The 17,500-nt window shown below is 37.1% G+C and overlaps 1 protein-coding gene across 3 annotated transcripts in view; it reads left to right on the forward strand.

Moving 5' to 3' along the window:
- The window catches only part of LOC119595813 (probable phospholipid-transporting ATPase IA), a 92,683-nt gene that overhangs the window by 39,947 nt on the left and 35,236 nt on the right, over nucleotides 1-17,500 (forward strand). For 2 of the 3 annotated variants that reach the window (XM_037944988.1, XM_037944987.1), the window contains 16 exons: nucleotides 4,665-4,912; nucleotides 8,091-8,189; nucleotides 10,274-10,434; nucleotides 10,634-10,831; nucleotides 11,038-11,185; nucleotides 12,076-12,199; nucleotides 12,379-12,488; nucleotides 12,912-13,111; nucleotides 13,240-13,394; nucleotides 14,276-14,484; nucleotides 14,821-14,952; nucleotides 15,077-15,214; nucleotides 15,475-15,627; nucleotides 15,885-16,082; nucleotides 16,276-16,434; nucleotides 16,554-16,739. In XM_037944988.1, the coding sequence (XP_037800916.1) occupies nucleotides 4,665-4,912; nucleotides 8,091-8,189; nucleotides 10,274-10,434; nucleotides 10,634-10,831; nucleotides 11,038-11,185; nucleotides 12,076-12,199; nucleotides 12,379-12,488; nucleotides 12,912-13,111; nucleotides 13,240-13,394; nucleotides 14,276-14,484; nucleotides 14,821-14,952; nucleotides 15,077-15,214; nucleotides 15,475-15,627; nucleotides 15,885-16,082; nucleotides 16,276-16,434; nucleotides 16,554-16,739 (2,618 nt within the window). Of the gene's footprint in view, nucleotides 1-1,119; nucleotides 1,398-4,664; nucleotides 4,913-8,090; nucleotides 8,190-10,273; nucleotides 10,435-10,633; nucleotides 10,832-11,037; nucleotides 11,186-12,075; nucleotides 12,200-12,378; nucleotides 12,489-12,911; nucleotides 13,112-13,239; nucleotides 13,395-14,275; nucleotides 14,485-14,820; nucleotides 14,953-15,076; nucleotides 15,215-15,474; nucleotides 15,628-15,884; nucleotides 16,083-16,275; nucleotides 16,435-16,553; nucleotides 16,740-17,500 lie in introns of those variants that run through there. The other variant, XM_037944989.1, reaches the window with a different exon arrangement.

Below are 17,500 nucleotides of genomic sequence, written 5' to 3' on the forward strand. Positions count from 1 at the left end.
AAGACTTGAAGGATTAGGCTTTGTAAATAGGTCCTTCAAAACCATATTGAATTAATTTTCTCAAGCAAGGGTGAAATTGCTTTGCCCGAATAACGTAGGTTGGTTGTGAGAGTCATGACTGAGGGCTTATTATAGTTACGGTGACCGCGAGTCGTGGATTGTGGATGGTCGATGATCACGCAAGTCGGCATCGCAGGAAGTTTAGGTGGTAGTGGTGGTGGAGGTGGTGATGGAGGTGATGTACGTGGTGGAGATGGAGGTGAAAGAAGTGGAGGAGGAAGAGGAGGTGGAGGTGATGGTGATGGTGATGGTAGTGGTAGGGTCGGTAGAGGTGGAGGTGCAGGTGATGTAGGAGAGGGAGGAATAGGTGATCACCACCTTCGTTGGGGCACTCAGCCGGCACTCCCACAGCACGCTCGTCAGACGTTGTCACGGGGCTGCTTCACGGTCCCCCACTTTCCTCGGGGCTGTACATGAGTTAGATTCACGATTCATGCGGGTTTTAATTTTACGCCCCCGCCCCTTCCTACACCACGATGGCACTGGTATTTACCCCTTAAATTAAGAGAAGTGCCACACGCCTCCCCTCTAATACAGACCCCCCCTCCCCGTGACGTAAACCCGCCCGCTGCCCTCCTCCTATAGTTTGTACGCAATTTATAACGAGGCTGGCATTTCTGGCACAGGAAGTACAGCGTTGGTGGTGGCGGTTGTTTTGTCGCTTCGGGGGACTTTTTGCCTCAGCTTGCCGTATCGTCGCTCGTGGTGTGGAAAGACTTTCGCGAGGTTCGGACGTTGTTTTGGTATTGCTAGGCTACGTTTTTTTGGCACGTTGTTTTGAACTATTTGATTGATCGCTTTGTGTAGGTGACGGCTGTGGAAGACTCGGGCTGTGGAAGAGCTAAGTCGTATTTTTAACAAAAAGCAACGACCAACAAAAATGCACTTTATTGTTGTCTGTGAGGTGTTTACGTAGAAATGTCGTAAAGGAAAAAAAGTAAATTTAAGAGTAAGAGTGATAACAAAAAAGATTACGGCTACCGTAGTGTGGAGTGCATGAATAGCAATTAGAAATAATAATAATTATTTGGTGGAACCTTCGTATTAAACAGGAAAGTTGATAGTGCTGCAGAAAGTTGTCTCCATTGAAATCGCACAAGCTGTGTTGATCTCCGCATGATTTCACAAGCTTTGTCAACAACGGTGCCATGTGAATCGCCTGTGCCTGGCGCGAAGGGACACACATTATACCGCTCTTGGCACTCGTGCGCGAAGCAGACGTGGCACACGTGTCATGGGTAAACTAATGAACATGGCAGCGGGCAAGAGCCCAGGGCAGGGCATATAGGAGTGTGTCCTAGGAGACATGGGGACCTACGACATTCCAACGCCTTTGGGTGAGTCCCAATGCCTTGCTGCCTATTGCTTTGTGGGCCGGGCTTAGCATGGTGACGCATCCATGCTGGCTTCCCCCCAGCTTCTCTCACTGCTCACAGAACCTCATGATGCTCATAGTCACCATCAACACATCACAACAGCCGAGTTCACGCCCAGCGCTTCATCACGCTTTCCCTTCTCCTCTCCTCATCTGCTGTGCACTCACCCCAACTGTTGCTCCCTCTGCCAACCTACACACGCCGACACTCATTCACAACACCAGCCCAACACATGCACGACGCGTAATTAAGAATAAGTTATTTTTCATGAATGAATTAAAAGCCTTTGATTCCACGATGCACATGCTTGGTATTCACGATAATTTGTCCCTGGATTTGCGGTGTGTTTGAGCTCTCAGGTGAGGGCCGGGGAGGTTTCGGACGCTTCGAGGCACGGAGGAACAGCTATCCCCCCTCCCCCACACTCCGTTCTTGGACGCGGCTTTGCTTGCTGGTTTTGTTGTTATGTTGTTTTGTTGAAGGGTTAGATTTGGCGTTATTCTAGGGGCGAGGACATTCGGACACCTCTTTCCCGCTACCTCCCTCCCTCCCTCCCTCCCTCTTCGTCCGCCTCCCTTCCCTTCTCTTGCCCCCATTCTCTCTTTTTCTCCCGCGTGCGTGCATGCGTGCGTGCGTGTGCGTGCGTGCGTGCGTGCGTGTGCGCACGCGTGCGTGCGTGCGAGTGTGTGTGTGTGTGTGTGCGTGCGTGCGTGCGTGCGTGCGTGCGTGCGTGCATACCTGTATGCGTGAGTGTGTCCATTTCACAAGACTTGCGCACATTCACATGTCCCCGCCGGTGCATACTGAAAGAGCAGCCGTGCTTCTGTGTAGCCTTAAACTGTGCTTTAGACATAGCTGCAAGCATCTGCCGTATGGAACAATTGCTTTACGGAAGACCTTTACGCGTAATGCCAAGGCCGCGAAGTGCCCTCAAGCAGTGGCTTTGGATTTCCTTTTTCAGAAACGCTGGTTTATTCAACTCCTTTTGTATTTTTGTGATTTTGACCTTTTGTTTAATTGCATCTTGTAGCCGGGGCATCATTATTACCTTTAAAAATAAAGATTCAAGTTAGATGTTGGAGGATCTTCGTCTTGGCAGAGGGGAGAGGGAGATAGAGGGGATGGAGACTGAGAGGGAGAGGGAGTGTGGAGTAGGGAGAGGGTAATGGGAGAGAGAAGGAAATGGAGTGGGAGAGGGAGAAAGAAAAAAGGAAAAGAAGAGGCAGAGGTAGAGAGAAAAGGAAAGAGGAAGTTTGAGGGGGTACAAAAGTAGATGAATTGGGAGAGGGTAATCAAGCGGGAAACGGAGTGGGAATATAAGTAGGAGTGCGAGTGGAAATGAGAATGAGAGAGACAGACAGACAGCATGAATGATAGAATAACGTGAGGGTATACTAACCTAAAATTGTCTGCCAAGTCCGGTATATATATATATGTATATGTGTGTGTGTGTGTGTGTGTGTGTGTGTGTGTGTGTGTGTGTGTGTGTGTGTGTGTGTGTGTGTGTGTGTGTGTGTATGTATGTATGTGTACTTGCATACATACATACTTTCATACATGTATACATACACACATACATACATACATACGAATACATGCACACATACACGCATACAAGTACATACATACGTTATAGTTTTTCGATAATTAAGTCCATTTTTATTCTAGACATCAGTGTCCTAGTTCGTGTTCTTTCGCCCTCATTCCTGTAGGCAGATGGATCGCCGGTCACTCATTCCGTTCAATAGAGCAAGATATTGAGCTGTTGCCTTTCTCAAACTCTTGTCACGGAACCATTACTCGAGCTCTGTCTTCTGGCTTGCCTCCGCTCGTATGCTCTCACGAAACTAGGCTATTTTGTATCGATATGTCCATATATATATGAAAGTTATCAGTGAGCACGCACAGGTACACGAACACGTAAACTCACTCGCACGCACGCACAAGCACACGAACACACGCACACGCACACACACACATACATGTGTGTGTGTGTGTGTGTGTGTGTGTGTGTGTGTGTGTGAGTGTGAGTGTGAGTGTGAGTGTGAGTGTGAGTGTGAGTGAGTGTGAGTGTGAGTGTGAGTGTGTGTGTGTGAGTGTGTGTGCGTGTGTGTGTGTGTGTGTGTGTGTGTGTGTGTGTGTGTGTGTGTGTGTGAGAGGAGAGAGAGAGAGAGAGAGAGAGAGAGAGAGAGAGAGAGAGAGAGAGAGAGAGAGAGAGAGAGACTGCCACGGTGGTCCAGTGCTTGCACTGGACTCCGGCCCTTGTGGTCCCGAGTTCAATTCCCCGCCGCGGCAGTCGTTAAAATGCCTGCGCTCCGACTGCTGGCTCGAGCCCGATCTCTCGGCGAGAAAACGACATATCACCTTGAGAGGTCGAGCGCAGGTGTCATAGGGGAAGTCACCGCCGTGGCACAGGTGTAGCACGCCTAGTCGCGGTTGATTAGGAAGGGCATCCAATCAGGCAAGGGTGGCACTGCCAAATAACTTCTCAGTAGTAGACTGAGAGAGGCCTTTGTCCTGCAGTGGAATAAATGGCTGTTAGAAGAAGAAAAATGTATATAAATAAATATATATATAAACACACACACACACACACGCACACGCACACGCACACGCACACGCACACGCACACACTGTATTCGTATGTGCTCGAAAGCGTTTTATTGTTAAATCATTCAGTTTGAACCAGTTCTGGAAGTCCAGTGAGCCGAAGCGTCCTGGAACTATATGAACGAGAGGAGATGTAGTTGTCAAAGTCGTTATGGATTTTGGTCTTACAAACTGCTTCGGATTTTTCCGTTGCCCTTTTTTTTATCAATTAGGATCCACAGCCTCATCTTCAGTAATGTCCTAGAGGATTTTGTAGGTTAGTTGAGGAGGATGCGTTGTTAGTGGTAATGTTCTTTTGTGAATGGAAAGATTTTTTTTTGTCACAGATTCACATGATGTGTCGATTTAGTTATATGCTATTAGTTATAATTTCGGCGCGTAATGAGTAAGTAAGCTTACAGCAGCACGGAACACAGCTTCCCGATCCATGCATTGCAATATACGTATTAGATAGCTTCGTTATTTCTAGTGCTTCACCAACTTTATCAGTAGAAGATCTGGGCATCGCAATCAAGATGTTGAAGATAAGCTGAGTGGACTCTCAGCCCCTCTCGTAGATTAGGAATCCCCAGGTCATGGCAGCGGACTTCTCATCCGGCGTGTCTCTCCTCTCTTCAGATGATGACTCGGCTGGCGGAGGCAGCGACGGCGAGGGCGGGGGAGGCTTGGGCGGAGGCGGAGGGGCCGGCGCGAACCAGGACTTCCGCACGGTGTACCTCAACGAGCCCCAGCCTTACAAGTACTGCTCGAACGCCATCTGTACTGCCAAATACCGCTACAAATTGCTCTTCTTCCTTCCAATGTTCCTCTTCGAGCAGTTCCGGCGATACGCCAACGTCTTCTTCCTCATCATCGCACTGCTTCAGGTAAGGGATACGAGCTTACATGCGTCATCTTTGTCATTGTTGTTGTTGTTGTTGTTGTTGTTGTTGTTGTTGTTGTTGTTATTATTATTCATATCATCATCATCATCATCATCATCATCATCATCCTTTTCATTATTTTTTTTCCATTATCATTATTACTACTACCCCTTTTCATTATTATTATTGTTATTATTATTATTATAATTATTATTATTATTATCATTAGTAGTAGTAGTAGTAGTAGTAGTAGTAGTAGTGGTAGTATTAGTATTATTAGTATTCTTATTGCCGTTGCTGGTGTTGTAGTTTATTATTATTATTATTATTATTATTATTATTTTATATTATTATACTATACTACTACTATACTACTACTATCTACTACTACTACTACTACTACTACTACTACTACTACTATACTATACTATTATACTAGTACTACTGCTATACTACTACTACTACTTACTATTACTATTATTTTTATTTTTTATTATTATTATTATTATTATTTATTATTATTGTTACTATTACTATTATTATTGTTGTTGTTGTTGTTGTTGTTGTTGTTGTTATCATCATCACCATCAGGAGCAAGCCCCCTGTACCCCCCCTTTTTTTATTAGCACTTCGTTCCCACTTAGAGGAAACACGACATTAAGAACTCTGACTCTGAGGGTGTTGCGAACTTAATCTCTGAGCGGTGATATGCAGCGGATATTTTCGTCATTTCGCGGTAAATACGAGGCCGTTGCAACTGTACCTGTCTTGTTTAATACTCTATTTCTCATGCTCTAAAAGATGGCACTGTCCATATCCCTCTATCTCTGTGCGGCCCTCACGGTAAAATTAACCATTCATAATAATCTTTGTTAGCCATAGTATGTATTATTGTTGTTATCTTCTTGTCATCATCAGCATAATGATAATGATGATTGATTGTTGTTGTTGTTGTTGTTGTTGTTGTTGCCATCATCATCATCATCATCATCATCATGTTGTTGTAATTGTTTTTGTTATTGTTATTATTGTTATTACTAGAATTGTAATAATTGTTGTTATGATTATTATTATGATTATTCTACTACTGCTATTAGTATTGCTATAATGATGATGATATGATCATATATTTGTTGTTTTTGTTTTGGTTGTCATTGTTCTGTTATTGATGGCCATTATTATAATTATTGTTATTTTTATTTTCACTTTTTTATTATTTTTTTATTATAATTATTGTTATCAACATTATTATTATCACTCTTACTCTTACTATTACTATTACTATTACTATTATTGTTATTAATATTATTATTGTTATTATTATATTTAATATTAGTAATAATATCATTGTTGTTTTTATTATCATTTTATTTTTATTTATTTTTATTTATTTATTTACTTTTGTTATTGTTTTTGTCATTATGTTTGTTATTGTTATAATAATAATTATTATTATTATGATTATTATTGCTATTATGCTTGTTATTGTTATGTCATTATTATTATTATTGTTATTATTGGTATTGTTGTGTTTAACATTATTGATATTATTTATGTTATTATGAATATTCTTAGAGTTGTAGGAAGTAGTATTGTTATTATTTTTTATTGTCATTATTATTATTGATTATTGTTAATATTAAGAAAATAATGATAATGATAAGAATTATTATTGTTTTTATTATTATTTTTTTTTTTTTTTTTTATGATTATTGTCAATTGTTATTATTATATTAATAATGATAATTATAATAATAATAATAGTAATAATAATAATAATAATAATAATAATAATAATAAATTTTATTATTATTATTATCGTTATTGTTATCGTTATCGTTATCGTTATTGTTTTATTATTATTGTTATTATTATTATTATTATTATTATTATTATCATTATTATTATTATTATTATTTATTTATTTTTTTTTATTATTATTTTTTTATTATTATTATTATGTTTGATATTATTCTGATTAATTCTGCTGTTTTTTTATTGTTATAATTATTATTATTGGCATTATTGTCATAGTATTAATGATATGATGGATAATTTTAGTCTTGTTGATATTGTTTATTTCATCATCATCATTGTTATTAATAATAGTATTATTGTTATTATTATTGTTATTGTTATTATGATTGTCTTTTTTCTGTGTCAGTTAATGTTGTTTATATCATTGTTAGCATAATTATTATTATGATTGTTACTATCATTATTTTTATTTTTTATTTTTGTTCTTTTTTTATATTATTGTTACTGTTAATAATTGTTTTTATTATTATTGGGAGTATTAACCCATAGCCATAGGGAAAGGCATGGCTGTACACGCCATGCCAACTGTGAATTTAGTTTATTGTCTGTATACTTAGATGGTCTAATGTTAGTAATGCTAATAACATTATGACATTATGACATAATTATAATGTCATTAATAATAGTTAATAATTAGCATCAATATAGATAAATGGGCCTCCCGCGGCAGAAGTGTACTAAGCGCCAAAATCATTATTTGCGAGAAAAGGAGGTTAAAGTTTTGGAATTTTTCAGAAAGTGTCAACAGCTGTACAATAGAGGTTAATATGTCAACCATAATATAGAGTGGGACCAGAAGCAGCTGATGAGAAAGGAAACGCCATTTTGCCTTCGGTAGCGCTTAGTACCCTTCTGTCGCGGCAGACCTCAAATATAAGAAAACAAAAATCAAGGATAAGTGAAATCAGGTGACAGTTCAGAGGTCTTCCAATTTACTCCTTGGTGCCTAAGCACTTGGGGAGCCATCTACAGGCTATTACAAAAAACTGTACACTACATTACATTTTCACAGTGGTATAGGATTAATAATGAGGATGATATTGATGTTATTATTATTATTTGTTGGTATTGTTATCATCATTACTACTATTATTTTTATTATTATTGTCATTTTTTACTGTTATTGTTCATCATCATCATCATCATCATCATCATCATCATCATCATCATCATCATCATCATCATCATCATCATCATCATCATCATCATCATCATCATCATCATCATCATCATCATCATCATCATCATCATCATCATCATCATCATCATCATCATCATCATCATCTTATTGATGTTATTATTGTTATTTTTATCAGTATCAGTATGATTATTAGTTAAAGATTTTTTTTTTTTTTTTCCTCAGCAAATCCCAGATGTATCCCCAACAGGTCGTTACACCACACTGGTCCCTCTCATCTGCATCTTGGTGGTGTCCGCCATTAAGGAGATAGCTGAAGATATAGTATGTATACTTTCAGTCACTTTCATTAAGATTTAGTGCAGTTTGAGGATTCTTTATTTTTTTGTTTTCTGTTACCTTAATACTCATTAATGTGTTGGATTCATGTACCCCGTTGCCCAAACATGGACCAAAATCTGGGCAGTACGCTGACTTGTGTGGTGCCTCTCTGCGGTGTGTGGCTTGTAGGGCCCGTAAAAACACTTGTGTGATATCAAGACTCCTTACCTCCCCTTTGCAATGTTATAAGATCTTTTTCTGTACAAGAGTTTCTTGCTTTTATGTTATTTTCAAGGTCTACATTTGTTATGCTGTATCAAGACAGTAATGTAGTTTACCTTTGCTCCTCATTATCTCTAGGAGTCTGCAACTCTGTACAATAACAATTTTAATAAGTAACTTTTTTTCTCTCTCTCTCTCTCTCCTCTCTCTCTCTCTCTCTCTCTCTCTCTCTCTCTCTCTCTCTCTCTCTCTCTCTCTCTCTCTCTCTCTCTCTCTCTCTCTCTCTCTCTCTCTTTTTTGGGGAGAATACACCCTATGCTGGTGGTCATGGCAGGCAGGAATAATATCATGAGGCCAAAAATAGTATCTTTCCTGGTTCTTGGGTGATACATCTCACTTGTGTACCAGTGAAAATTAGTGCAGAAGATCTTATGAAATGCCCACTGAATGTAATATTCCTTCAAGATTCTTGTGCATTTGTGACAAGTCATTCCCATCACCCTGGCCTTAAGCCAAATTTTTTCATGTCGTAACTGTCACGTCACCTGGATCCAATGGGTTGAGAAGCTATATATATATATATATATATATATATATATATATATATATATATATATATATTATATATATATATATATATATATTTATATTATATATATATATTATATATATATATATATATATATTTTTTTTTTTTTTTTTTTTTTTGTTGTGTGTGTGTGTGTGTGTGTGTGTGTGTGTGTGTGTGTGTGTGTGTGTGTGTGTGTGTGTGTGTGTGTGTGCGCTATCTATAAATTCATATAGGTTAGTGCATGTACAAGAAAATGTCTTGTGAAAAAAAAAGAAAAAAAAAAAAAAAAAAAAAAAAAAAAAAAAAAAAAAAAAAAAACATACTTTCTACAAAATTTGAAGAGATGAAAAAATCAGAGGATATACATCTTTACAAAATATAATCAAGATAAGGATTCCACTAGCCTTATCAGATTCTGGAATCTGATTCAAATTAGGAATTATTGTTGTTTTGGCCTGGCCTAGGAACACCATCGAGGGAAATAGGGGACCCAGACGTAGAGCCTGCTCAAATCATGTTTATTTTTTCACAAGTCTCAAGTATAAGACCGTCTTCAGTATCAGTTGAATATATTGTGCAGTTATTAAATTGCAAAGATGTTTTGAAGCTAACTCATTAGCTTGTTTGATTGGATGTACACAATATATAAAAAGTATGTGAAAGTTTGCCCATGTGTGATCGACCCACCAATGTGCACAGTGCTTTGTAGTGTTTCAGTATGACTTTTAGGGAAGATAGCTAACCAGATACTTCTAAATTTTTTGTTCTTTCTTTCTTATGTTATAAGGTAGAGATAGAGATAAAAGTAGAGGTAGAAAAAAAAAATTAAGATAGAGATAGAGATAAAGATACATATAGTAATATTGGTAGAGAGAGAAAGAGAAAGAGAAAGAGAGAGAGAGAGAGAGAGAGCAAGAGTGATAACAAGAGTGAGAACTAGCATGAGTGAGCGCATGAATGGGAGAGAGTGAAAGAGCGAGATTTGGACCTGAATATATACTATGCCTAGTTTCATGCAGTTTGATAAGATTTTATTGTAATTTACATGTTCTTGAATTTTTTCTTGAATTTATTTTTGCATTGACATAATACTCATCATGACTTAGTTTGCAAAGTGCTCTTTAGTTTTTGAGATGTTCTAAAACATTTCAGATGTTTATTTTTATGTATATTGTATAACTGCATTCATTATTTTAGTTGGTTTGAAGTAGTGGTATGATGGTAGTGCTATATGCAATGGTACTTCTGAAGGAAAAATATTGACATTCATTTACATATTTACCTATTTACCTAGAAACGACATAGAGCAGATGATGAAATCAACAAGCGTGAGATTGAGGTGCTTCGTGATGGCCAGTGGCAATGGATTAAGTGGCGCCATGTGCAGGTGGGAGATATTGTCAAGGTTCACAACAACAGATTCTTTCCAGCTGACCTAATCATCTTGGCTTCCAGGTAGGTGTCCTGCATAGTTCATTCATACTTTACATTTTTATAATCACAGAATAATATACAATGCTTACCTGTTTTTCTTTTGTACATTCAACATGTCTTTCTGTTTCTTTTGGAACCATATCATCAGTATTCAAAACCTGTATTATGATTTTTTTTTTAGTATAGGAATAGGAACTTAATACTTGATCTTGTGTTCTAGTGAGCCACAAGCACTGTGCTATGTGGAAACTGCTAACCTTGATGGAGAAACAAATCTTAAGATACGACAAGGTCTACAAGAAACAGCACACCTCTTGGAAGCACGTGATTTAATGAACCTGTCAGGCAAAATAGAATGCGAAGCACCAAACAGATTTCTTTACCAGTTTACTGGTAACTTGAAAATGACCAGCAGGCAGTGAGTATATATGATTTATCCAGAATGAGTAAATTAAAGGAGAGAAAAAGAGAAAGTGAGAAAATGAGTTAAAGGGGTGAAAATGAAATCTTTTTCTGTATATTGAAGATTAAATAGCTATTAATGGAAATTTTTGCAGCAACTGGTTAAAGAAGAGTACCACAAAACTTTAAAAAATGTACTGATTAATTACTTTCACTTCACAGGGCCGTCCCTTTAAGCCCAGATCAAGTCCTTCTGCGAGGGGCAAAACTCCAGAACACGAATTGGGTGTTTGGTCTTGTTGTATACACTGGCCATGAAACTAAACTTATGAAGAATTCTGCTACCTCAGCACCTCTCAAACGCTCTACAGTAAGTTAATGGTTTTACATTGTTAAAAGAAGTAAAGGTATTTTTACGATAGATGGAATAATGCAATGCCGCATTGACATTGATAAGTAACAACCCTCCTTGACCAAGACTCGAATCTAGGTCACTCCAGGTATGAATTGGAGGACCAGTTCATACCTGGAGTATGAACCTAAACCAACCATACCACATGACCCACTAAAAAGAGTGTGTAACTAGGATCTCACCAGTTCCATAGACATTACCTATCTACTCATGCTAGAGTAATGATAGCAAAGTTTTACACACACTCTCCAAGGGCACTTGGTGGAAATTGATTTAGAAATTTGAATCCTAAGTCAGATCTACTGAGGTATATTTATGAAAGATGGAATAATGCAATGCTGCATTGATATCAATAAATAACAACCTTCCCTGACCAGGACTCAAACCTAGGTCACTCCAGGTATGAATTGGAGAACCAGTGCTAAACCAACCATACCACACAGATCACTAAAAGTAGTGTGCAACTAGGATCTAACTAGCTCCATAGATGTTACCAATCTACTTATACTTGAGTACTGATAGTGTGGGCACCAGGTGGAAATTGATTTAGCAGTTTGAATCCTAAGTATTTTTGTGTAAAAGGTTTAAGATGTGTTGTTGGTCATTTTGCTGTATGTTGTAGCTCATACAGGTAAATGAAGCCCATATCATTAGAAAAATTGTCTCAATATAAATATAAATGCAACTGAATTGATGTATGAACTTTTATGATCACTGAGTAGATGAATTGTAGTTCATAAAAGTATGCTTGGAAGTCTTTTGTGATTTTTATCTCATTATTTTCTGGGTATTTTTTCATCATCCTGTTATCTGTATTTGGATTTATTGAATTTAATTTTAAATTTCAGGTGGATAAGCAGACCAACAATCTGATCATTCTGCTATTTTTCCTGCTTATAGTTCTTTGCCTCATTATGGCAGTTTGTAACTCCCAGTGGGATGCGAATCTGCACTGGTACCTCTCTCTTGATGGTGAGTACACCTACAAGGTAATGGGATAATTTCTGAATTAATTTTGATACTTTTCCACTGATTATGCACATATATTTACAAAATTTTATGGGTGTTTTTGTGTGTGTTTATGTGTGTACACTTACATATTTACTTTCATGTTTTGCTTATAGCTTAATCAGTTTTTTCCATTCCAACAGATCTGAGTGTCTTCAACTTTGGCATAAACTTCATCACATTCATCATTCTGTTCAACAATCTTATACCCATTTCCCTTCAAGTTACTCTAGAGGTTGTAAGATTTATACAGGTAAGGATGTTTCATAGGTGAACATGATTTGCAATGTGAATTAGATACACAAAGTAAAGAGTCTAGTTCATGATTTGTAATAAATGTGATATGATATTAGAATAAAGCTATTAGATATATGATATATGATTTATGAAAACTATACATATAAAATCGATTATCTGGTCAGGCAAAAAGACAAATTAATATTTTGTTTTGATGAAGATGGTAAAATCAGGGCCATAATTCATCTGGCTTTATAGAGTCTTCTTTTCATATTCATAATAGTTTTTAAAAACTCACCATGAAAAAAATCCCATGTAAATAAATCAAGTATTCAGCCTTTTACTGAACTGATATCATGGCTGTAATTTAGGTAAGTACTCCTAAGAAAATACAGGAGGGTTTGCTTCACAATAATTTTTTTTTTCCCTTTCACAATAGGCTGGCTTCATCAACAATGATGTGAATATGGTGTATGAAGAAAATGACATCTGGGCAATGGCGAGAACTTCAAATTTGAATGAAGAATTGGGAATGATAAAATATGTGTTATCCGATAAGACTGGCACACTTACTTGTAACATAATGGAATTCAAGAGATGTACCATTGGTGGAAAAGTATATAGCATGGATGATGGAAGGTATGTTATGGATCTCTTAAAGTAGAGGTAAACCATGAAGCAACTAATATTACCCACTGACACTAATACTCTTGTTAATGATTGTAAAATTGGAAAAAATGACAATGATGCTTATTACTTCTTGACAGTGCCCAAGATTTGATCTCATTGGTTGAGACTGGGGGTCCAGGATCAGCTATAGTTCGACAGTTCCTGACAATGTTGGCAATTTGCCACACGGTTATACCAGATAGAGATGATGGCAAACCAAATGGTGGTATCATCTATCATGCTGCATCACCAGGTATGTTTAATGTACCTTATCTTTCCACTCTTGTACACTGTATGTGTAACAGAGAATACTGATAGGCTAATTTAAGGAACATCTGCAAATATCAAAAAAAAGATTAGAACATGACAGTGTATGAGGATAAAAGTCTGACTAGTGCATAGCTGCATGGGCTGTTCTGATAAGCCATTGCAGTGCTGCAGTTGACTCTGATTGGCTTTCATTGGATTTGGATTTTGCTTCACCAATAGATTTTGTTATGGAGCTCTTCTTCACTATCATTATTGAGTATTTTCCTTAAGCCATATGTATCTGATTTATTGAGTATTTTCCTTTAAAAAAAAATAATCAGACATCTATTGCAGACTGATAGAGGAGTGTCCAGGGAATGCATTGGTGCCAGTAATGAGTGAATGGCGTAGGATTTCATTTATGGCAGTTATTCCTTTAGGCAATGAATTTTCCCCATGCCATACCAAATTATTTGATGGGTAGCTTGTGCTGTCAGCTGCTTTAGTGAAAAATTAGAAGTGTGAAAAATGTACATCTACCCTGTTCTCTTTGCTTTTTGCTACATGATATTCCTGGAAATAAATCTAATAAATAATAATAAATCTACTTTTGAGGTGCTATACTCCTCAGTGACAGTAGTCAGCGTCAAACATGTGAACAACTGTGGCATTTGCATTTGAGCTTCACTAGTCATGAAAAGAATAAATATAAACAATCCCTAATGGGTTAAGAATAAACACTTGGTGCTGATAAGCAGTTTGGTTCTGCTATTAATTTATGAATTTTGATAAACTAAGAAAATGAAACAAAGAAAAGGGAAAATAAAATTTTCATTGCATAATAGCCAGAACACTGAAATGACTACTTACTTTTTCCAATGGCAGATGAGAGAGCGCTGGTTGAAGGGGCCCGAGAACTAGGGTTTGTGTTTGAAACCAGAACTCCAGAACATTGTATTGTGGATGTCTTGGGAACAAAGGAAAAGTATGAAATTCTGAATGTTCTCGAATTCACCTCACAAAGAAAGAGGATGAGTGTCATTGTGAGGACACCACAGGGACAGATCAAGCTTTATTGTAAAGGTGCTGATACGGTAAGTACAACATATGATCATCATCATAATTATCATCATCATCATCATCATATTATTATTATTATTATTATTATTATTATTATTATTATTATTATTCATATATATTATATATATATATTCTTATATATCATATTATATTATTATTATTATTATTGTTATTATTATTATTATTAATATTATTATTATTTATTATTATTATTATTATTTATTATTATTATTATTATTATTATTATTATTATTATTATTGTAATTGCAGTTGTGATTGTTCCTGTTATATGTTTTTTCTTTGTATTTTAAATTTCTGATGTTGATTGCCCAACTCTTTTCAAATCATAGGTTATATATGAGCGACTAGGGGATAGTCAGCAGTTCCGAGATGTAACAGTACGACACTTGGAAGAGTTTGCTGGAGAAGGTCTGCGCACTCTTTGTTATGCTGTTGCAGACATATCACCAGAATTTTATGAGGTAGCTTTACTTTTTAGGTCTCTGTGTTTAAAAAAGCATATGAAATATGTCATAGTAATTATATGATGTATGAACATATGTGCTTAATAATAGTTTTTTCTGTATTATCTGTCTTATTTTACAGGAATGGAAAAATACTTTTTATAAAGCAAGTACAGCTTTACAATTTAGAGAAAGAAAGTTAGAAGATGCAGCACAGCTTATAGAGAATAATTTGACATTATTAGGCGCTACAGCTATAGAGGACAAATTGCAAGATGAGGTGAGATTTGAGAATTTTCATTAGTTTTTGAAGATTAAAGTCTGAAAAGATTTTTTTCTTTCTTTTTTTTATGAAAGTTATTCTAATAATTTTGAAGGAAACATTTTATTAACATTTATTTTAGATATCCCTGCCAAGCTATTCACATTTCTTCATATTTCAGAAATGCTTATAAAAACAGTGACAAGTAAGAGTACAGCATGTGCTCTCTGATTTTCCATGAATAAGGAAAATTATCTAATATATTTAATTTCTTTCAGGTTCCTGAGACCATTGCAGCACTACTGAAGGCTGGGATTCACGTCTGGGTTCTTACAGGAGACAAACAAGAGACTGCCATTAATATAGGTCATTCCTGCCACCTACTTACACAAGGGATGCCTCTTATAATACTAAATAGTGATTCTCTTGATGTAAGCAGTGATAGAGGTTTTTGAAGTCTGTATTCACTGAGATTGATCATATTAAGGTGTCATATATTAGGGATACTGTTTATACATAGTCTTCTGATACAAAAAAAAAACTTTGTATGATGTTGGTTATAAGATTTTGGGAATGTGAGTCTCAGTAAAGTATCTGAATGAAGAGCAAATTAGTCACAAAATAGTGACAGCAATTACACTGCTCTGGCCCAAATATTGTTATAATTTGAATTTTTTTCTCTTTCCAGGAGACCCGTGAATCAATTAACCGCCATGTGATTGAGTTTGGAGATCAATTGAAGCGGGAAAACGAAGCTGCCCTCATTATCGATGGGAAGACTTTGATATATGCCCTAACACCTGATTTACGAAAAGATTTCTTAGATCTCTGTATATCTTGTAAAAGTGTTATTTGCTGTAGAGTGTCACCTAGCCAGAAAGCTGAGGTAAGTACTTCTTTTTTATTTTACACACAAAGATTTAAAATCACGTACTTAAAAAAGGTATATTTGAAGAGTCTGAAGTATTAAAAATTGATTTTTTAAAGGTATTTTAATATCTATAATACAAAGAAAGTTCGTTTTAGAAACCAAGATTATATCTGCTGACTAGCATTAAGACATATGTATCTGATTTCAGGTCGTAGAGCTCCTGACTCGAGAAACAGGTTCTGTTACTTTGGCCATTGGAGATGGAGCTAACGATGTTGCCATGATACAAAAAGCCAATGTCGGTGTTGGAATAGCAGGCTTAGAAGGTTTACAAGCAGCTTGTGCATCTGATTATGCCATTGGCCAGGTAAAGTATAAAAGTTGATTTTTCTCGACAGAATTGTATTTTCTCAGTATGGTTGTTCAATAATTTTTGTCTGGGTATAATTAGAAATTTTTGTAATTTGTCTTTTTCTGTCTCTCCAGTTCCGTTTCTTGGCCAGGCTACTCTTTGTCCATGGAGCTTGGAATTATAGTCGCCTGTGCAAGGTGATTCTGTATAGTTTCTATAAGAACATTTGCCTCTATGTTATTGAGCTTTGGTGGGCTGCAATGTCTGGCTGGTCAGGGCAAGTGATATTTGAGCGCTGGAGTATAGCTATGTATAATGTGGTAAGTAAATTTGAGATGTCTCAAAGCAGATAGCAACATTCCTTTCACTCTAATCATTCACTCACTCATTTACTTACATGCACTCTCTTGTTCTCTCAGTCTCTCCCTTGCTTACTCTCACTCTCTCTTACTCACTCTTCCATTCATTATCTTACTCTCTCACTCTCAGTCCTTTCTGGCCTCAAGGCTATTCTTGTCTCACTACTCTGTTCCTCTGTCACTCATTCTGTTGTTTCTAAGACATTCTGCACTCTACTATTACTTTTCTCATTCTGTGTCTTCACATCGTTCTGCTTTCTCTATATCACTAGTCTCATTTGTTTTGACGTTCTCTCACACTAGCTCATTTTTTCTCAATTCCTGTTCTCACTCTACTTTCTCTCTCGTCTCTGCTCTCTCTGCTATCTCATCTCTCTCTACTCCTCGCATCAAGATCTCGGTCTCTCATCTCTCCTCACTCTCTCTTTTCTTCCTTTCCCTCTTTCTTCTCTCTTCCCCTCCCCCTTCTCTTTTCCTCTTTCTCCCTCCTTCCCTTTTCCTCCCTTCTGGCCTCTCTCTCCCTCTCCCTCCCCATATTCCTCTCCCCAGTCTCCTCTCCCCCTCTCTCTCTCTCTCCCCTCTCTCTCTCTCTCTCTCTCTCTCTTCTCTCTCCTCTCTCTCTTCCTCTTCTCCTCTCTTCTCTCCTCTGTCTCTCTCTCTGTCCTCTCCCCTCGTTTCCCCCTCCCTCCCTCCCTCCCTCCCCCCCCTCCCTCCCCCCTCTC

The sequence above is a fragment of the Penaeus monodon genome, chromosome 36, assembly GCF_015228065.2.
Source record: "Penaeus monodon isolate SGIC_2016 chromosome 36, NSTDA_Pmon_1, whole genome shotgun sequence".
Classification (NCBI taxonomy): domain Eukaryota; kingdom Metazoa; phylum Arthropoda; class Malacostraca; order Decapoda; family Penaeidae; genus Penaeus; species Penaeus monodon.